The 20,899-nt window shown below is 57.3% G+C and overlaps 1 protein-coding gene across 2 annotated transcripts in view; it reads left to right on the top strand.

Annotated features, from left to right (window-relative positions):
- Positions 1–18,164, top strand: part of ABCG1 (ATP binding cassette subfamily G member 1) — a 58,123-nt gene extending 39,959 nt beyond the window's left edge. The window contains exons 4-15 of one of the 2 annotated variants that reach the window (XM_040621883.1): positions 386–518; positions 2,504–2,554; positions 6,050–6,195; positions 6,465–6,588; positions 7,512–7,626; positions 10,260–10,408; positions 10,585–10,686; positions 11,651–11,819; positions 12,618–12,718; positions 12,815–12,973; positions 14,096–14,214; positions 15,386–18,164. In XM_040621883.1, the coding sequence (XP_040477817.1) occupies positions 386–518; positions 2,504–2,554; positions 6,050–6,195; positions 6,465–6,588; positions 7,512–7,626; positions 10,260–10,408; positions 10,585–10,686; positions 11,651–11,819; positions 12,618–12,718; positions 12,815–12,973; positions 14,096–14,214; positions 15,386–15,614 (1,597 nt within the window). In that variant the 3' untranslated portion in view covers positions 15,615–18,164. Of the gene's footprint in view, positions 1–385; positions 519–2,503; positions 2,555–6,049; positions 6,196–6,464; positions 6,589–7,511; positions 7,627–10,259; positions 10,445–10,584; positions 10,687–11,650; positions 11,820–12,617; positions 12,719–12,814; positions 12,974–14,095; positions 14,215–15,385 lie in introns of both variants that reach the window. The other variant, XM_040621882.1, reaches the window with a different exon arrangement.
- The last annotated feature ends 2,735 nt before the right edge of the window (positions 18,165–20,899 follow it).

Genomic DNA, 20,899 nt, shown 5'->3' with positions numbered 1-20,899 from the left:
CACCTCCTTGGTGGCAGAGTCCCGGCCTTTGGGAGACCTTGGTGTAGCCTTGGCTACTCACGAGATCATTTGGAAGCCAGTCTCACAAAGCCCAGCACAGCTGGGGTGTCATCCGACCTGGGGCCGCAGGTGGGAACACCCACGCGTACCCCTGCTCATTAGCACCTGTTACGTGTGGGTTCGGTACAGCTTCCCCTTCCGTCCTGGGCATGTTCTCCGCGCAGCTCCTTCCTGAGGGTCCCGGTGCTCTTCTGGGCCCCCATCCCTTCCTGCCCCTTGGCGTCCCTGCGATAAACGCTCCAGCTGGGAAGCTGCGGGGAAGGGGCCACTCCCCTCCCCGAGGCCCTGCGGGCGGAGCTGACGGTGTGCTGTGTGGGCTTTGCAGGGAGACGGGCATGAAGGGGGCCGTCCTCATCAACGGGCTGCCCCGGGACCTGCGCTGCTTCCGGAAGGTGTCCTGTTACATCATGCAGGACGACATGCTGCTGCCGCACCTCACGGTGCAGGAGGCCATGATGGTGAGCCACCCCCGCTGGCCTGCGCCCAGCCGGCCCGCCTCCCTTCTCCCCCGTGAGACACAGCAGGGCCCAGTGTGGGGCCGGGGCTTGTGGGTCACCTGCGCGCTGTCAGGTGGGGCTCCGACACCAGGCCTGCTGTTTGGACAGCTCCATTGAGCACAAACTCCCAACACCCCGGGTTCTCGTAGACTCTGGGCGGCAGAATCGTGGCCACGTGTCCACATGTGTGAGGAGGTTATGGACCCACCTTCGTGGGTGAGCACTTGGTGTCCACAGTCCTACCGCCCGTGGGCCATCAGCTGTCCTTATTTGTGGCTCTTGGCCCGAGTTCCCCAACCTGGCGCCTGGGTTCAGGCCCTGAGTGTCTGGTCCTCGGCCCCCCTGCCGGCCGGGGTCGGGGGGATTGAAACCAGCCTCTGCTGCACACCACTGCCTCCCAGCCCTGTGCGCGCAGTGGCCCACGGTCACCAGGACCGTGGCAGCGAGGCTTCCCCTCGCCTGCTGCAAAAGACCAGGCCCAGACTCCAGGCCCCTCCCCGTTCTCAGCTGCTCTGCCTCACGCCCTGGTCAATCAATGGGCATTTGCCTTGGTTTCCCTGACAAGAGAGGTCTTGCCCTGTGCTTCTGACTTGGATGGGGCAAAGCTTCCTCTCTGCGGGGTTGGAGAGTGGCTGCCTGGCATTTCCTCTGAAGGGCACTCCAGGGGATTCTACCTCCTCAAAGGGCAGCGGGCAAGATGTTGGGTATGCAGGCTGCCCCCTCCCCTGCTCTGCGGGTTCTCCTCATTCATGTCCCTGGGGGCCGAGTGTTCCGGAAGGGGGAGAACTCTCCACCAGGCTGGGCCTCGCCAGCAGACACATGCTCAGGGCCCCTAAGAGTTTATCCAGCCTCTGCATGGCCGTTCTGACCAGGGCACCGGGAGCTCAGGAGGGGTTCAAATAGAACAGCACATTTGGGAACCCCAAGCTTTGCTGATTCCTGAATTGCGACTTCGCCTTCTCTCCGGTGACCAGAGTTTAGCGTCTCAACCAGCTATTGACTAAACACCTGGTTACTTGACCAAGAATCTTCCCTTTGACTTCCAGCTCGATCACTGATTTCTTATGCAGACAAGATTGGCGCCTGTCCCCAACCTGTCACCGGGCTCTGCTGTGAAATTCATTTTCAGAATGAAATTAGGTTTTGATCTTGAGAGGTTTATGATGCCTTTGAAAATCACCTTTCACTTGAGGGAATCCTGCCTTTTGCTTTTGAACGTCCTGCCACAGACGTAGGGACCCAATCCCAGCCACGTGTCAGAACAGCTATGCGTTTCCACGTGCTGCTTTTGACCCTCACGACCACTGGGCAGACCACAAAGTGACCCTGGGTATTGCCCGGCAGGTGGCTGGCCCTGTGACCCCCCAGGCTTGGCGTCTTCCCCAGCTCACCAGCTGGAAAGTGCGCCCAGGAGGAAACGGAGCAGTCCCCCTTGTCCTTGTCCCCCAAGGCCACCCCCAGAAGGGGGCAGAGCAGACCCGGGGTTGTTACTGGAGGCTGATGGCCGTTCGCGGTCTCACCGAGCAGTGCCAGGGGCCCCGTGCCGTGCCAGCGAACAGGAGCTCAAGCAAAAGTAAACAACAACAAAACCGGAGCCCTTGCATTTAGCTCTGACCAATGTCTGTGGTGTAAACACTGCACTACGGAGCATTGTCGTCTGTCGGTGCTCTAACAGGTGGCCCGTGGCTCCCCACATCCACAGCAGTGGTCTTCATTGATGCCTGGAGTCTCCCGGTCGGTCCGTTGCCCGCACCTGCCTTCCCTCTGGGCGTAGCAGAGAAGCCGTCGAGATGACAGGCAGCATCCCAGACACTGACTGCTCTCCTGGGCCCTCCCTTGTTTGGCCAAGGAGGGTGGGAAGCCCAGACCTCCGCGGGTGTCCTCTGTCACGTCAGAGTGAGGTCTGCCCTGCTGACCGCCATCCCTTCTGATTTGCACCCCCGCAGGTGTCCGCCCACCTGAAGCTCCAGGAGAAGGATGAAGGCCGGAGGGAGATGGTGAGTGTGCGCTGAGCCGCAGGCAGTCCCGGAAGTGCACGAAATTCGTTTGGCAAATGCATGGGGAGGGACTTTTGGGCACTGGTTTTGTTTGCTGTTTGTCACCCAGTCTTCTGTGCGGGGGACGGTGACATCTCAGTGTGCGCTCCGGCCTGGCAGCTGGGGGCCCAGACTCTCAGACCTTGGCGCGGCCACCAGCCGGCAAGGATGCGGCAGGAAAGCTTAGTGGCCCGAGCACGCCAGCCTCGACATTCGAGCAGGCGCTCTGCCCCTTTAGTGCTCAGTATGCTTTACACTCCATTGTTCTTATAAAACGCTAACAGTGAAGATGGTTAGTCATTCCCCTAAAAATAACCAGCCTCCACCCACACACACTCACAAGAAGAAGTTTGGTTCTTACACATTATTAAGCAGCCTTTAAAAATATATATCAAAAAACAAGTTTCTGGGATGCTGGAGACCTTCTAATCCTCTTCATCCCCCCTCCGCAGCTCCCCCAAAGCCAGGGGCCCAGGGAGGGTGCCGGGAAGCAGCCCCTGGGAGCCGGGAAGCCCCACACAACCCCACGCAGCCCCACGCAGCGGGGGGGGGGCACTTATGCGTACACATCATCTGGGGGAACCTCAGCTTCCCTCCTCTGCTCCCCAGCCAGCCTGGCGCTAGTGGGATTTCCATGCAAGAGTAGCGTTGGGTGAAATCCCACTCATGCACGATACCATCTTGTCTTCTATAGCCTTGGAAGACGAGGGTCCGGCCATGGAACGAGGAGGGTCTGTAGGCTAGCACCCTGCTGCAACTTGCCCCTCACGTTTGCTGTAAATCAGAGTGATGTGGCGTGTGCCGTCAAGAACTATTAACAGCGATTCTATTTACTGCATCCATTCCCTTTCCTGCAGCGCATAATAGTTAACATGACATACATGTGTCATGAGGACAGTGCTGGGCATCGCTGGGGCATCCCCTCTCTCCCGCGGCCCCCCAACCCGGCTGCCACCCTCCAGAACCCTCAGGATCAGCCCAGGAGTCGGGGGTCAGCTGCCCTGTGCAGGTGGGAGAGGGCGCACGACCCCTGTGCTGTTGGGGTGCTGCCTGGGGAGCTTTCATTCTGAGGTCCAAAGGGGTGAAATGGATTACTGGAACCCAGAACAGAGACGTGGCAGGTGTGGGGACCACGCCATCGGGCAGCCGGTCAGGGTCTTCGGGGAGGGCCACGGGAGCCCACTCTGCCTGCTCTACGGAAGGGACAGGGGCGAGACTGCCTTCTTGGTAAGGCAAGGAGGTGTCTCCGGTGGGCCAGGCCCACGGGCACGTCCTCCATATGCTGGCCTGAGACGCGGACATGAGGACACCCACGTGCTGCTCTCAGCTGGGTTTACAAGAGCAAAGACATGAAGTCAGCGAGGGTCTTCTCTGCCGACTGTGTGACTGAGTCCTCCCGTGGGAGCGGGAGCCTTGCCCCTGTCCAGATTCGTCTGCTGCTGGATTGAGCAAGGCGCCAAGCCATCCCCGTGGGGTCTGGAGCTGCTCTCGGGTCCCACACACGCTTCTCACCGGAAGCGCCCATTCCAGTCCGGCCAAGTGTAGGGCCTGCCTCTCCCAAGAAAGCATCCGCAGGACTGTGTGGTTATTTCAAGGATGAAAGAGCGGCCCAGTGCCTGCCCTGACTCATTTCCCTCGAACCTAGGCTGCGGTTGTTTGTGTCTCGTGGAAACAATAGAATGGAATGTTCTAGTAGGTAACGGAATGTGTCATCCACAGCCTTCCTTGGTTCCCAGAAAAGCAGCCTCAGCCCTCGAGGGTTCCCAGCAAGGGGCTTGTTTGGAGTGAGATCTCCCAGGGCTGGGACATTGTTCTTTCTGACTAGTTTTACTACAAAACCAGCCTGCAGAGCATCCCTCTGGAGAGAGCGCTGGAGAAACGGGCTGGACGGGACAGGGGAAGGGCCGGCATCGACATTTGCCTCCACCTCCAGCATCCTGTCCATGGCGGCCGAGGGCACGAGGGGCGGGGCACGCCCGGCCACAGGGAGGGAGCTCTGTGAGGACAGATGGTGGAAGGGAATGGCATGTGCCATGCCGTGGGGGGCCCCAAAGGTGAGCCTGGAGTGACTGGAGTGACTCTTCATTCGGCAAGTTCGGCCTGTGGTTCCAGAAAGCCGTAGAAGTTTGGTGGCTCTGGGAAAGCCAACAGATGCTGGCTGCAGGGGAAGAAAGCCATGCTAGAGAGCCCTCCCCACCTGCCCTGCCTTGATGGCCCTTCCTGGGCAACCTCGCTGACCTTCTTTCCTGATTGGGATCCCTCAAATGCAGTGCATTCGAGAAGGGCAGCGGGTTGGGTTTACAGATCAGCAAGGAAAAAGCCTCGTGGGATTTGGACCCAGGTCCGCCTGACCCAACTGCCTCCTGGTCTCTGGGACAGTAGTGCCCTGGCTCAGCCTTTCGCCCAGCCTGCATTTTGTCAGTAACTCAAGAGCTGGAGTGGAAACTTTCTTTTCTGTGAGTTCTTTCACCTTCTGGATGACCTCATCTTCCTGCAGAAGCCCCTGGACTGGGGTCCACCACCAGGGGCCGGGATGGTGGCCTGGCGTGTTCTCGCGGGAACTCCAGGAAGGCTGGCCCTGGGAAGTGAGCCTGGGGTGGAGGCGGGGTGGGTGACCACAGACCCCCACTGTCCCAGGGCCTGCTTCCAGGAAGACACCTGAACACCGCACTCAAGTCTGCTGACTCCTGTTCCCCGAGTCAATACTGGATCAGTGATCTGGAGTGGACATGGAGGCCTAGTCACAGTGGACTGTTTATATCTCGGTGCCCGGCCTGCTTCCTGGAGAGGGACGTGGGCAGGGACCCCGTGGAAGGAGTGACTGCGTCAAGCCGTTTCCTGGCCTTACTGCCCCATCAGAGCCCTGGTTCTCCATGATGAGTGCCAGCGGGAGGCTTTCCTTCTTCCTGAGAGGCCTGGCCGGCGTGGCGTGGGTCTGCGGGAGCCGTGGGCCCTGCTCAGAGTGCCGTTGATAGCTGCTGGTGAATACAGGGCCTCCTCTGTGCCAAGCTTTACGCCGCGTGCTCCATTGCTCTCGCATGTCGCCGTCACGATGGCCCTCCCCGTTGTGCTTCTCAGACACTTGATCAGCCGCTGGCTGTGTGTGCCGATCCCCCCGTTCTGCACATGGTCATGGAGCACCTTCCCGGGCCTGAGCGAGGCTTACAAGGGTGGGAGCCTGCCAGGTCACCAGCAGGAGGCAGAACGGGGCCTCTGGCCCCAACGGGCCTGGCTCCAGCACTGCTCCCCAGCCTCCTGGGCCCAAACCAGGACCTCAGACTTGGAAAGGCACCTGCCCCCTTGGCAACGGGCAGCCTGGGATGGGCCCTGATATGCAGCCCCATCCGTGTGTCCGCGAGGGGGTTGGGGGAGGCACAGGCGTTTCCAGATGGCCTGGAGGTGAGGAGGCGCGGCAGGCAGTCCCTGATGGCAGCTCTGGCTCTGCTGCTCCCCCAGGTCAAGGAGATCCTGACGGCTCTGGGCTTGTTGTCTTGTGCCAACACACGGACTGGAAGCCTCTCTGGTGGCCAGCGGAAGCGCCTGGCCATTGCCCTGGAGCTGGTGAACAACCCTCCCGTCATGTTCTTCGATGAGCCCACCAGGTAATCAAGAACAGTGGAGAAGAGCCCTGCCCAGTTTTTGCAGGAGCCCCTAGAGTCACCTCAGAAGGGGGAAGCATGTGCTCTGCCTGCCCATCTTTTTCTCCTATCCTGGGGCCCCAGAGCAGAGACCTGACTTCCCCCCCTCCCTGTCTGACTCTAGAAGATATGAGGGGCTCAGGTTTGCAGGACGGAGCTCCCCACTGTGCTATGAATGCAGAGTATGGTTTGGGGGGTCCCACAGGCATTTCACGGTGCCCCTTGCCTTACAGTGGCCTGGACAGCGCCTCCTGCTTCCAGGTGGTCTCCCTGATGAAAGGGCTGGCGCAAGGAGGGCGGTCCATCATCTGTACCATCCACCAGCCCAGCGCCAAGCTCTTTGAACTCTTCGACCAGGTACATGTGGTGATAGCCCAGGTGACACCAAATCCCAGGGACTCACAGTTTCCTGGCAGTTCCTGGGGGTGTCTTCATTTTTGAGTGGCCTTAAGTGTTATGTTTCATAAGACTCTGGAGTCATAAGCAGCTAAGGTGGCAGGGCGGGAGAGGGTAGAAGGAGCTGGCCGGTATTCTCCCTCTGGAGCTGATATCCGGCGGAGGGGTCTGACATTGCTAAAGCTTTTCCACCCTCACCCCTGTAACAACGGGGGAACACTTGTTTTACAGAATTGAATGGCAGGTTATCATATGTGTACAACACCATTTCTTTTATAAATTGTAGGTTTTGATATTGTAAGCAAAAAAAAAAAAAAAAAAAAAGGCCCAGGGATGAAATGTGTACAGCTTCAAGATTTTTCCTAGCAGCTGGTTGGTGTGAGGGGAAAGAAAAGCAATATAATACATGTCCATATGATATCTTCCCTGACTTAAAGTTCCCTTTGAACTTCAGCATTTTGGGGAGGTAATATAAAACTCTCCTGAAAGAGAGAGAAATTGATTGTGGATGGGTGGTTGGGTAGGTGGGTGGGTGGATGGCTGGATAAATAGAAGGTTGGATGGGTGGTGGATGGTTGGGTGGATGGTGGGTGGATGGCTGGGTAGATAGGTAGGTGAGTGGGTGGGTGGATGGATGGGTGGATGGAAAGATGGGTGGTTGGATGGAAGGTTGGATGGGTGGTAGATGGATGGGTGGATGGATGGGTAAATGGGAGGGTGGATGGATGGGTGGGTGGGTAGTGGATGCATGTGTAGATGGTTGGGTAGGTGGGTGGACAGAAGTTTGACTGGGTGATGGATCGAGGGGCCGATGGATTGGCAGCTCCTGTTGCTTTACAAAGGAGGACGAGGTTGATGTTCTCCCTCTCCTTACTTTTTTCCAGCTTTACGTCCTCAGTCAAGGACAATGTGTGTACCGGGGAAAAGTCTCAAATCTCGTACCATACTTGAGGGATTTAGGTCTGAACTGCCCAACCTATCACAACCCAGCTGACTTTGGTAAGTAGAGCCTTGACCCACTGGAGGGGAAAGAAAGGGGCTGTTTTCCACTCTCGGTGGGTTTCTGCGTTTACCTGAAGCCCCCAAATCTGGAATTCCTTGAATCCACATATGGCTCAACTCCCATCCTGTGGTGGCACTTCTAAGAACAGATAAGAGTTTTCTTTCTTCCAGAGAAGATATCTGGGAGCTAGAACAAGGATGCTGTGGTTAGGAGCCGTGTTTCCTAATGCTTTGCCGTACTGGGTATCTGATTTAAAGGAAGGTATTTCTGAAAATAAATAACCTTTAAAAATAAAAAATGACCCTTTTACATTGATGAACTGAGGTGTTAAAATGTGGATTTAAATTTCCACCAAACAGAACAAAAAAAGGGGATGCTCAGAGTCCAGAGACCAAGTTGATGGTCTGAGCTCCGTCTCCTGGGTTGGAGGTCCCAGGGTTGGCAGCCCAGTGCGCCATGTCTCGGCCCTTGAGAGGCAGGAGCCCACACCTGCATGCTGGAGTTGCTCCCGGGCACCTCCCCTGGCCATGCCCTCCAGGGCGTTGATGCCGCTGCTGTGGCCATCACTTTCCCCCCACCCGCTGGGGCTCTGGGCCCAGCACCTCTCCTCCACACCATACCCCATACACCTGTCAGCAAGCCACACAGCCTCTCCAGACCGTGTCTCCAAAACCAATTCTCCTCCTCCACCCAGCTCTGCAAGCCAGGGAGCCTGGCATCCCTCTTGCCTTCTCTTTTTCTCAAGCTTCATATTTACTAGACCGCCAAGTGCTTGACACCCCCCACCCAGTCGTGTTCCCCCACCTCAGCCCCTGTGCTGGGGTCGAGTCTTGGCCAGCACATTCTGCCTGCCCATGTCTGCTGCAAGGAAGCCCCACAGGCTGGTTGGCCTAAAACAGCAGAAATTCATTCTCTGGCAGTGCTGGGGCTGGAAGTCAAGGTGTGGGCAGGGCCGTGTTGCCTCGGAGGGCTCCAGGGGAGGGTCCTTCCTGCCATTCTGGCTCCTGGAGGCTCCAGCATTCCTGGGCTGGTGGCTGGGCCTCTCCAGTCTCTGCCCTTGTCCTTGCATGGCTTTTTTTCTCGGTGTCTCTGGATGTCCTCTCCTCCTCTTGTAAGGACACCAGTCATGGGACTCAGGGCCCACCCTAAATCCAGGATGATTTCATCTCAAGATCCATAACTAGTTATATCTGCAAAGAGCATTTTCCAAATACAGCCACATTCTGAGGTTTCAGGTGGACATGAATGGGGGGGACCCTCTCAATCTAATGCACTCCTTCTCTGTCCCAGCCATCAGTCTTTCTCATCCAGATGTTTCTCCCCCAAGCAGCTGGCCACAGCACTGCTGGGATTCCATATCTCTACAACATCATCCCCCAAATTGTGTTCCATGAGAACATGGTTCCCAGGCCAGGCTCTATCTTCTGAGACGTGGGTCATGACAGAGAGGGGGCACATAGTGGACAGGAAGGGGCCGAGGGAGAGGGAAGTCTCACCTAAAGAGAGGCTTCAGTGTGTTTTGAAGGCAGTGGATGGAGCCAATGGTCATCACACACTTGTTCCCCAGAGAGAGAGAGCAGGTGGGGGCAGGGACCACTGAGCAGGGGCAGAGTGGGGAGGTCCAGAGCTTGCAAAGAGGAGAAAACCTAGGGGGTAGGAAACCAGGCACACGGGACTGTGGGAAGGTCTCAGGAAGGTGAGAGTATTCCCTTCTGGCAGCTTCTCTTCCCTCTGCGTCACGGGAGAGAGGGCGGGAGGGGAGGGGAGAGTGGCCGTGTGGAGCATGGTGGAGCATGGGGTGGGAGTGAGCAGGTGAGCCAGCCACGCTGGGCTCGTGTGGCATCACCGATGACGACGTTCTCTTGTGGCAGCATGTCCTGGTTTATGACAGGATCTAGGAGGGCTCGGGGAAAGCAGATAGCTGGTGTGGCCAGAGGGCAGGGCCAAAAAAATCGAGGCCGGTGACTTTGGGTTTCAGCAAGGATGTTAGTGAGGGGAGGGGCCGTGGGAAGGAGGCGTGGGAGATCGCAGGTCGCGGTGGGAGGGAGCGGCAGTTGTGTGGGGTGTGGAACCAGGGGCCACAGAGAGGCCGTGGGATCCAGAGACGGGTCTGGAGGACACGCTCCCTGGGGATCAGGAGGTGGGGCTGACAGTCCCAAGCTGGCCAGTGGCTCTGGGCCCCTCTCCATGGTGCTGAAGCTCTGTCTCTGCGCCCATCGCTCCCGCTCCCTGTGGAGCCCAGAAGGACACGCAAGCCCCCTCTTGCTCATCCCTTGCCTCCAATCCTGGGGCTTGAATGCCCGAGGCAGGCATTCAGGAAACATCACTGGGTGAATAAGTTAATAGACGCACGAGCTGGTTACCTCTCAGGCTCCCTGGCATCACCACCTGAATTTGCATTTCTAGGATCCTGACATGATACATGGCCTTGCTGGGGGTTTTAGAGCTGATGAAATATTGGTTGCAGAATGAGCTTATCCTATCATGCAGCATCCATATAATCCGTTAAAAGTACTCCTGCGAGGCTCATGGCTGTATCGTTGCAAAATGAACAAGGCCTGGGCTCACATTAGTGACGGGGGCTCCTCCCCAGGGGGGCCTGGGGCTGACCCGTCTGTGTCTCCCACAGTCATGGAGGTCGCGTCTGGCGAATACGGCGATCAGAACGGCCGCCTGGTGAGAGCCGTCCGGGAGGGCATGTGTGACTCTGACCACAGGAGAGAGCCCGGGGGGGATGCCGAGGTGAACCCTTTTCTTTGGCACCGGCCCTCTGAAGAGGTAAAGCAGGCAAAACAATTGAAGGGGTGGAGAAAGGTAATGCAAAGCTCCGGCCCCCCCGCGGGACGGCTGCATGCTGCGCCTTGCACCCTGCCGCATGGGGGCTCTTGCTCAGCCAAGGGGAGCTGTGTCGGGGCTGGCGGCTCATGTCCCCCTGTTCCTGTGTGTGCCCGCAGGACTCCACCTCCATGGAGGGCTGCCACAGCTTCTCGGCCAGCTGCCTCACCCAGTTCTGCATCCTCTTCAAGCGGACTTTCCTCAGTATCATGAGGGATTCGGTAAGGCTGTTGGCCAATGTCTCTGAGGGCAGAGGGGGCTGCGGGGTCACTTCCCTGTTAGTTCATCCTGACTGAGCTCTCAGGCTGTTTTCCCTGCATTTGCATGGGTCAGCTTTCCCTCTGTGATGCTGCCGTGACAAACACTCCCCAGTGGCTAGACAGGAAATACGCAGGTTGCGCTGCGGTCATGTGTTGGCGGCTGTGGCTGGTGGCCCCACCCTACGTGTCTCATCCTGGGACCCAGAATGGAGACACGGCTCCTTTTCTGGAACATGGCAAGGGCACTGTAAAAGTTCCCACTGGAGGTGGCAAACCCTCTCTTGTGCTTGCGTTCCTCTGGCCAAGCCCAAGTGGGAGGGTGCTCCTCTCTGAAGGAGGCCCTGGGGCACAGGGCGCTGGCAGGTGCACAGAGCCCGGTTGGGGAGGAGGTGGCGAGAGACCGGGAGCCGTGATCCTGTCCACCCATCACAGTGGACAATCTGGCAGGCTCCCTGCTGAGGAGAGCTGAGTGCCCAATGGGGCCTCTGGGACTGCTTTGACCGCTGGGGGCCTTGTCGCTGCTCAGGCTAGAGCACTCTGGGGAGGGGCCTCAGCTGTATCCGTTCTCTGCCCCTCCCAGCACTGTCCCCTCCTCTGAAGGCAGACTGCCCTTCGCGCCATTCGTGAAGGTGATTTAACAGAGGACAGCAAGTGCTTCTGTTTTAACAGCAGCAAGCTGCTGTGTGTCTGTGTGTATGTGTGTGTCTGTGTGGGTCTCTGTGCGTGTCTCTGTGTGACAGTAAACTCTGTGTGTGTGTGTGTGTGTGTCTGTGTGTGTCTCTGTGTGTGTGTGTCTGTGTGTGTGGGGGGGCTGGGGCTTGTTTTTCTGGAGGAGAAATCGGGGGCCTGATGCCTCCGAAGGCCTTGGCCTCGCGGTCTTTGCCCGACCCCCACGCCCATCAGCGAGAACCGTGTCTTCCCCCAGGTCCTGACGCACCTGCGGATCACGTCTCACATTGGAATCGGGCTCCTCATCGGCCTGCTGTACCTGGGGATTGGGAACGAAGCCAAGAAGGTCCTGAGTAACTCCGGCTTCCTCTTCTTCTCCATGCTGTTCCTCATGTTTGCGGCCCTCATGCCCACCGTTCTTACGTGTGAGTGCCTGACCCTATACTCACCTGCCAATGGGGGACCGAGGTCATGGCTTGCCTGATAGATGAGTTTTGTGACACAGAACATCTTGGTTTTTCGAAATATCACTTTCTTTGTTGACAGAGACTATCGTATTTTCTCTTAGACAAGAAAATACATGCCATGTTTAAGCCAAAGGAATTAATCACTAATGGAGAAACTTGAGCATTGTGGAAAACTGACGAGAGAGATTTCTAAAAAGTTGTCTAATCTGGAACCCCTCGAATCTTACTGCTTAACTGTTACCTCATTCACTTATTACGCCCGCCTGCCGTGGCAGGGTTTGTGAGTGAATAAAGCTATTCTAGATGGACTTCCATGGTTCTAGATGGTTTGCAGAGCACGCTGCCCTCGCGCACTCCAGGCTGACAGTAAACCCCAGCATAAAACTTGCCCCAGTGTCGCCTCCCTGAATGGCCCTGCATGCTCAGGACTGGGGGATCTTGCCCACGGGAGGAATCTCACTGGTCAGTGTCGAGCTTAGCAGGAAACACTTGTGCGAGTCACTACGATAATGCTCCGTATCCGAGTAGATGTTCTCCGCTCTTCGACTGTCCGCCCGGTGACCCTTCGGGTTAGAAACACGGTCGGCAGCTTGTCCAGGCTGGTGAATCGTTCCGTGGGTCTTAGCTCAGTGTCCGAGTGCCCCACACACTGCAGGTGCGCCTCGCAGCCCCCAGCACGGCACGAGCACGCCTGGGGGGACGTCCAGCTGGCGGGCTGTGTCTGCCTGACCCCTTTGCCCTCCTTCTGTCTCCTAGTTCCCCTGGAGATGGGAGTATTTCTTCGGGAGCACCTGAATTACTGGTACAGCCTGAAGGCCTACTACCTGGCCAAGACCATGGCCGACGTGCCTTTCCAGGTGTGTTGGTGAAGGGGCAAGGGATCTCCGTCATTCCCCGTGGAAGGGGCGGGAGACGCCCGTTTCCACGAGGGGTGACGGACGCTGTGCTTGCAGATCATGTTCCCCGTGGCCTACTGCAGCATTGTGTACTGGATGACGTCCCAGCCGTCCGACGCCGTGAGGTTCGTGCTGTTCGCGGCGCTTGGCACCATGACGTCCCTGGTGGCGCAGTCCCTGGGTCTGCTCATTGGAGCCGCATCCACGTCCCTGCAGGTACCAGCCGAGGACACAACACGGGGAGGGGGGCTTCCTTCTCCACCTGGGCCAGTGAGGCCGGGAACCTCCTCCCGAAAATGCCTCCTCCTAATTCTGCCCCGACTTCCTGGATTGACTTCACCAGGTTGATGCCCAGGGAAGGAACCTCAGTGCCATGGCTGGTCAGGGTTGGCACACTGACAACAGCAGGTGCCCTTAGGTGGCCCTAGTGCCTGCCAGGCGCTGTTCCCAGTGCTTTCTGCATCATAGCTCGTTGAGCCCCAGGCAACCCCCCACCCCGAGCTGGGGTGGCGCTATCCCCATTTCACAGTGGGGGAGACTGAGGCCCAGAGAGGAATCATGATCTGGTCAGGGTCGTGCCGCTGGCTCGGAGACCAAGCTCTCAATGCCTATGTTTTGCTGTCGCTGGGGGATCCACCCTGCCATCCCTTGGCCCCCCACCGGCAGCCTGTGCCCCGGGGCTTCACATGCCCCCCAGCCTGCCAAACCCATGTGCTTCTACAGCTCCTGCAGGGGTGGCCTCTCTGTCCCCCAAAACAAAGCCACACTCTGGTGAATCGTGTGCACCCCAGGCCTTCCACACACGCCCCTCCCCTGCCGCTGGGTGTGATGGGCTCTCCATTTCCGTCTTCAGAGCCCACTGCCAGTGATCGCTCAGCCTCCAGGGCGGTCCCCTCGTCCGTGGATAGGCATAGCGATGGTGTGTATCGGATAGCCGTGGAACACACTCAGCCCCACCGACGCCCCAAGTGCCCAGGGAATGGTGCTCCTTGCCCCTTCCTCCCTCGGACACAGCAGCAGCACCTCCAGATGCTGTCCCGTGGCCTCATCGCCATTCGCCTTGGTCCCTGCCTCCTGCAGGAGGCTCTCTCTCTTCGCCCTCCCTCTGCTGGGGCCCCCTGATCTCTGAAGACGACATCCCCACCCCTCCCTGCACGGACACAGGCTGCGGGCTGGAAGACAGGGGCTCCTCAGTGCCGTCCTGGCCTTGTGTGAGCCTGGAGCCCTGGCCCTTTCCCAGCTGCTGGTGACTCTCCCCAGACACATGGGATACGGCCCCCAGGGGACATGAGGAAACCACCTGCTGCCCCTGAGCACGTCCCCTGTGTGTCCCCCCAGGTGGCGACCTTTGTGGGACCCGTAACGGCCATCCCCGTCCTCCTCTTCTCGGGGTTCTTCGTCAGCTTCGACACGATCCCGGCTTACCTGCAGTGGATGTCGTATGTCTCCTACGTCAGGTAACGTGTGTGGGGTGTGAGCGCTCGGGGCTCCGTGTGGACAGAGGGAAAGGACAGAAGCCACTTCTTAGCCACCAGCTCGATGCCAGCGTGATGCTTGCACCATGAATCCAAGACTGTTGGTGCCTTTCAGTTTTTCCTAAGTCTCGTGTGTCCGCACCCTTTCAAACACACACACACACACACACACACACACACAAGGATAAAATAAATACTAGGAGTTTGTGCCTTGAAGAAGCCATGGTGGGCCCCTATGTTCTGCCCATTTTGGAGAGGGCCATGTGGGGGCGTATTTCCACCTCACGAACCTCGTCCGTCTCTGGAATGAACAGCGCTCGTAGCAAGGTTCTGACTCTGTATAAATCCAGTGGAAACCAAGTCATGTTTCAAACATCCTAGTATCTTTGAACAAGAGCGTCCTGGCCCCCGGGCACTGCAGCGTTCGGACCTCATCCTCTCTGCTCCGGGTCCTGGCGCGTCGGCCTCCCCGGCAACGCCCATCTTCAGAGCGCTTCTCCCCCAGCTGTGGTGATTCCATGTGACACGCAAGAGCCAAAGTCGGGAACAAGCTTTCTTTTTCTAGAATGTCAGTTCAGACCCAGATGCATTGTTCAGGAAAACAAAATCAGAACAAAGCACCGTACAGAGTTTCAGCGGTCTGCGTGTGCTCCAACGCCAGGAAATCAGAAACCCACATCTTTCTTCTCAAAATTGGCGTTTTTGTTCTGACACTATAGGGCTGGACCCAAGTGAGAGATGGTGCAGAAGGGTTTTGTTGAAATGCTCTCTAGTCCTTCAAAGGCTATCAGATCCTTTATTATATCTAACTGTTAAAAAATATGCTCTATCAGGAGATCAAAGAGCCTTCCCGCTCGTTTCCCCACTGAACAAATACCTCCCCTTCGTTCAGCTTGGTGTTGTGCAAAGAGGCTCTGCAGGAAGCAAAAATCGGGAAAACCTGAGCCAAGCCGTTGGATGCGTTTGTCTTGGGAGGCTGCTGGGAGGCTGGGAAGTATTTCTGTGAAGACGGGTCTCAGGGAGGGAGGGGGGCCGCCCTGTGGATCACGGACGGGGGGCCCTGTTTCCCTCGGCAAATGGAGGCAGGCGCGAGGGCGTGGGGTCCCCTGGCCGCGAGGAGGGCCTTGCTCACGGCCGACGCCTTCCTCCCCAGGTATGGGTTCGAAGGGGTCATCCTGTCCATCTACGGGCTGGACCGAGAGGACCTGCACTGTGGCATCGATGAGACGTGCCACTTCCAGAAGTCGGAGGCCATCCTGAGGGAGCTGGACGTGGAGGACGCCAAGCTCTACCTGGACTTCATCGTTCTGGGAGTTTTCTTCATCTCCCTGCGCCTCATCGCCTATTTCGTCCTGAGATACAAAATCCGGGCGGAGAGGTAAAAACACCTGAGTGTCGGGAGACATGGACATAGACATCGCGGCCCAGGGTCCCTTGTAGGGCCGCAGAGACAGCTGCCACCCAGCCCCCGGCGGTGCGCTCGGTCCGCGGGCATCGTGCTGCCCGTCCGCGCCCAGCCGGCTTGGCGCCTCTCTCCCATCTCCCTTTCTGGCTTCACCTGGGAAGAAGATGTAGAAAGGTGTCACATCCTTGTGCAGAATTTAACACCGTGGCGGCCGAGCCCGGGAGCGGGCAGCAGAGCAGCGGCCAGGAGGCCGGGGAGGAAGGCCCGGGCCAGGGGCAGCCCGGTCTCGTGCCTGTCGCTGTCGTCCTACGGTTTTGCCTCCTCCTCCGGGGAGAAGTCAATTTCCAAGCCAAAAGCCGATAACTCTCATTCATTTTAAGAAGCTGTATCTTTTTAGTACTTGTTCAAGGAAATTATTCAGGGTAAATAACACACTTTGCTTAGAGACGGGGGGCTTAACTAAGGCGCAGAGCGGGTCTCATTTTCAGGCAGAACTTGGGAAAGCCGCGGGCACGGTCCCCAGCAGAGAGAAGTCTCTGGGGCTGCACGCGTTCCAAAAAGTCGTACAGAAAGCTGGAGGGTGACATTGGCCAACCTTCCCAAAGTCTTTTCTTCCTACCCACCCCCCCACCCCGTGCTGCTTATTTTAAGCAAAAATATATTGTTTATTTCTTCCTAACTTTCTAAACACCTTAATATCGCCTAAAAATTCCGCCCGTCTAGAGGATGAGCCTTGCTGGATTTTTGCACATGTCCCTCTCCTCACGTAGCACATCAGCTACGTCCACGGGAGCGGGGGGAGCCGGGTGGGCGGCAAAGCCATGGGGGCTGGGGAGGGTCTCGGGATGCCGAGAAGGGAGCTGCCGGCAGTGGGGGAAGGGCGCCCAGACCTCACGGCCTGCAAGGCCTCGCAAGCAGCCGTCATAGTCCGCGTGGCCCCGGCTCCTGTGGCTTGGTCAGACGGTGCGCAGGGTCGTGGGCAAGGCCACCTCCCAAGCCCCGTGTCTGTGACATCCTCGCCTTCTCGGTGCTGGGCCCCTGTCGATGTCACAGACCAGAAGCTCCTTCTTCCCAGTGACGGAACCACAGAGTAAGAGCCCTGTGGGGCAGGAGCGGCGGGCGCATCTGCGGAGTAAACGGCCTCTGGCTTACGCACGGGCGCCGTGAGCCTGCCGGCCTTCGGAGGCCGTGCGACCGCAGGGGGAGCTCAGAGGAGGCCAAGGAGGGAAACGGAGTCGCTCCCTGCTTGGAATCTCACGTGAACAATAGCGCTGCCTGGTCTCCAAGGTGCTGGCAGCTCTAGAGGGGTCTTTGACTCCTCAGTTCTGTTCCCAAAGCTTCTATTTCCCAATTTGATAGAATGGAAAGAGTTCCAGTTTTACTCACATGCAGATTTGACTTGCAAATGCTTGGCGATCCTGTTTCACCCTTGGGTCCTTTGAGGTAACCACACTGGAGTGTGTTAAAATGTCACTCTGACTTTCACTGTTCTGTACGACGGTGGCATTACCTTCCAGATTAATCGTTTACCCAGGACCTAACTTAGGCTTTAAAAAGAGTCTTCATTTAGTTTCAAGACAGATTTGCCTGCAAGACGTCACAGGTGGGAAGACCCACCTAGGAACAGCCTGGTGAAATGCGGGGGGCGGGGGGTGATGGCTGTGATCCCGCCTCCACCTTGCAGCAGGTGCGCTCAGCACTTACAGGCCTCTTCCCCTCTGTGACCCTGCAAGGATGGGCTGGCCTAGAGCCACACTGCAGGGCTGAGGCTCCTCCCCATCCCGCTCCTGCCCCCGCCAACACGCAGCTCATCTCCTGCACTGACAACCGTGCCATGTCTCGGCCACTTCAGAAAGAGACAGTGAGATCCCTCGAGATTGAAAACCTGGTTTCCAGTACACCTGTGCCCTCAGAAGGGGTCATTTCCCAGGAGGTCATGGTCCCCGCATTTCAATTTTCCAGTTAATAAATTCATTCATCCCTTTAATAGACGAGGAACTGAGTAAGGGGCTGATCTTGGGGGACATGAAGGCTGTCGGCTCCTTTAAGGGAAACACATATGCTAAGTCATATGGTGATTTTTGAAGGGCGCTAACTGGGGTGTGGCGAGTATGCGGACAAGCCAGGCAGGAGGATTTGCTGAGAAAGATGTCCAGGGGCCGAGCGAAGCTCTGTCAGCTCTGGAAGGCCTCCTTTCCTTCTTTATGGGCAAGTGCCCCCTGCTGCCGCCTTTTCTTACAAACCCTCTGCAGCAGTGCTGCAAACGGTGTGGTTTGCGTCTCCAGGTCCTTAGATAAAATGTCTTTTCCAATGGGTGAAGATAATGTCCAAACAACTTACTGATTTGTTTTTTTAAATCGTTGTGGTGAAGAGGTAGGTGACCATGTCTTGCGTACATTGGGACTTAAAACAGGCCAGCTTGCCAGAGTTCATTCTCATACGGAATTTCTGAATGTAATGCCCCAACTATTCCTTTCATCTTGGATCGTGATTCTTCAGTTAGAAGAATTAAATCTTGCCTAGAAGATGTGCAGCCTCTCCCGTGTTTGTGAGTAGAGGCGAAAGTAGAAGTCCAAAGAATATCACTTTTAAGTGACATTTGTCAGGAGAGAAGGGGGAGCAGCTGGGATTCTGCCCACTGCCCACTGCTCACTGCTCCCATTCCTGCTCCTGCTGTTCCTGCTCCTGCACCTGCCCCTGATCCTGCACCTGCTCCTGTTCCTTTTCCTGTTCTGGCTCCTGCTCCTGCACCTGCTCCTGCTCCTGCTCTTGCGCCTGTTCCTGCTCCTGCTGTTCCTGCTCCTGTTCCTGCTCCTGCACCTGCTCCTGCACTTGTTGCTGCACCTGCTCCTGCACCTGCACCTGCTCCTGTTCCTTTTCCTGTTCCTGCTCCTGCACCTGCCCCTGATCCTGCACCTGCACCTGCTCCTGCTCCTGTTCCTGTTCCGGCTCCTGCACCTGCTCCTGCACCTGCACCTGCTCCTGTGCCTGTTCCTGCACCTGCTCCTGCTGTTCCTGTTTCTGTTCCTGCTCCTGCGTCTGCACCTGCTCCTGCACCTACTCCTGTGCCTACGCCTATTCCTGCTCCTGTTCCTGCTCACTGTTCTGGTGCTTCTTGTTCTTTCCCCTCCCTTTGCACCTGCTCCTGCACCTACTCCTGTGCCTACGCCTATTCCTGCTCCTGTTCCTGCTCACTGTTCCTGCTCCTGCTGTTCCTGCTCCTGCGTCTGCACCTGCTCCTGCACCTACTCCTGTTCCTACGCCTATTCCTGCTCCTGTTCCTGCTCACTGTTCCTGCTCCTGCTGTTCCTGCTCCTGCGTCTGCACCTGCTCCTGCACCTACTCCTGTTCTTACGCCTATTCCTGCTCCTGTTCCTGCTCACTGTTCCTGCTCCTGCTGTTCCTGCTCCTGCGTCTGCACCTGCTCCTGCTCCTGCTGTTCCTGTTTCTGTTCCTGCTCCTGCACCTACTCCTGTTCCTGCGCCTATTCCTGCTCCTGCATCTGCACCTGCTCCCACACCTGCTCCTGCTCCAGCTGCAGGGCCCAGGCTCTGGCACCAGCCCCACCTCAGGAGCGTTCCACTTGTGCCCACACTCAGAGCACTTGGTGCCTCCCTTGCTCCTGCCCTCACTGAGTATCAGCCAGAGAAGTCTGTCCTTGAAAAGGTCCTGCATGAGTGCCATGGGAAGAAACCCTTTTCTGTAACCATTCTACTGAAAAGATGCTGGAGTCTGCTAAAGTCACCTTGGGTGAGGGGCCTTCTGGGTCAGGAAATGGAACCTAAGCTTTCAGATAAAAGCCCATCCCAGAGACCACAGAAAGGCCGTGTTCCCACCCTGAGAAGGGCACTACCAGGAGGTCAAGGACAGGTGGCGTCACCTTCGGTTGTTTTGCTGAGAGAAGAAAAGACTGAGCCCTGGTCTCCTGAGCCTCTCTCCCCGCTGGGGTGTCCCGGGCCCTGCGCTGGGGGTCACACCGGTCCTCTGTTCATCCCCTCACTCAGCAAACATGGTCATTGGTGCTCCGCACGTGCTGGGTGCTGACCTGGGCACTGGGGGCCCGGGGGGAAGGAACCCAGATGTAGCTTGGCCTCCAGTGTGGGAGGGGGTGTATTCATCCTGCAGGTGCAGAATGTGGGGCTGGGGGAGGGCGGGCGAGGTCCCAGGTCTCACGCCAGGAAAGAGTGCAGTTGACATTTGGGCCACAGTCGGACCCCAGAGCCTTTTTTTTCTTTTTTTTTCCCTTTGCCATATTGCCTCCTGTTTGTAATGCACAAATACACACGAAAATACTTTGGAAAGCATGAAGCGCAATGCTAGTTTAGTGGCGACTCATTATGGACTTGCTGTCACTGCCCAGAAAGCTGAGATGGGAGGGTGGCCTGTGCCCCTAGCCCCCCACCCATCGCCTGGCATGGGGGGTGTCCCCACCGGCCTGGAGGCTGCGCTGACTCCTGTCTCGTGGAGAGAGGCCTTCCTCTGCCCTTGCCCGCTCTTGGTTTCTTAGCGCAGCGTACCTGAGGACTGGCTCGGGCACGAGAGGGCCGGGGTGTGTGTGCGTGTGCACATGTGTGCATAAGTGTGCGTGTGTGTACACGCGTGCACGTGCAGGCTTGCTCCAGGTGTGGGTTCCCCTAGTATTATTCTGTGGCGTTCGCTTTGTCTCTAAATGCTCCACCATCCTTTACTCCCAGAGGGAAAGACAGAATTCCCTCGCTTCAGGCCTGCCGGGCAGATGGTGACGAGTGTAGCCCACGCCCGCTGAGGCTTTCATCCAATGCCAGGTAAAGGGGAATGTGACAAAGGAAAAACCGAGCCCCCAAGACGGGGAGGTGCGGAGTGTGTGAGTATAAAGCTAGACACTGAAGAAATAAAGACTGCTAATAAAATATTTTATATAAAATTCTTACCTGTGTTCAGTGTTAAATGCTTCAAATTCAAAATGATTTGCTTACCTCTTACCAGGCAAAATGGGTTTGGAGGCTGCATTTTGGATATACTTGCGCGTCTAGTAAGAGTTCTGCATTACTGCCTGCTGTTCTGGTCTAGCGCCCCGATGGTACACAGTCACTGTTCCCTCTCGGACACCCTCATGTGTTAGGCGGGACTGTCTTAAAATTCTGTGCTTTCCCTCTGTTCTCCCAGACTCCCCACCCGCTTCCTCCTGCCTGGTCACATTGGCCACAACCTCAGAAATTGCCAAGACCCCCACGTGCTGAGACCTGAGCCTTCCCTTCTGCTCCCCTCCTGTCCCCTCTGCCT

The sequence above is a fragment of the Ursus maritimus genome, unplaced genomic scaffold, assembly GCF_017311325.1.
Source record: "Ursus maritimus isolate PB19 unplaced genomic scaffold, ASM1731132v1 scaffold_4, whole genome shotgun sequence".
Classification (NCBI taxonomy): domain Eukaryota; kingdom Metazoa; phylum Chordata; class Mammalia; order Carnivora; family Ursidae; genus Ursus; species Ursus maritimus.
Note: the sequence above shows the minus strand (reverse complement) of the source record. Positions and strands in the feature narration are given on the sequence as shown.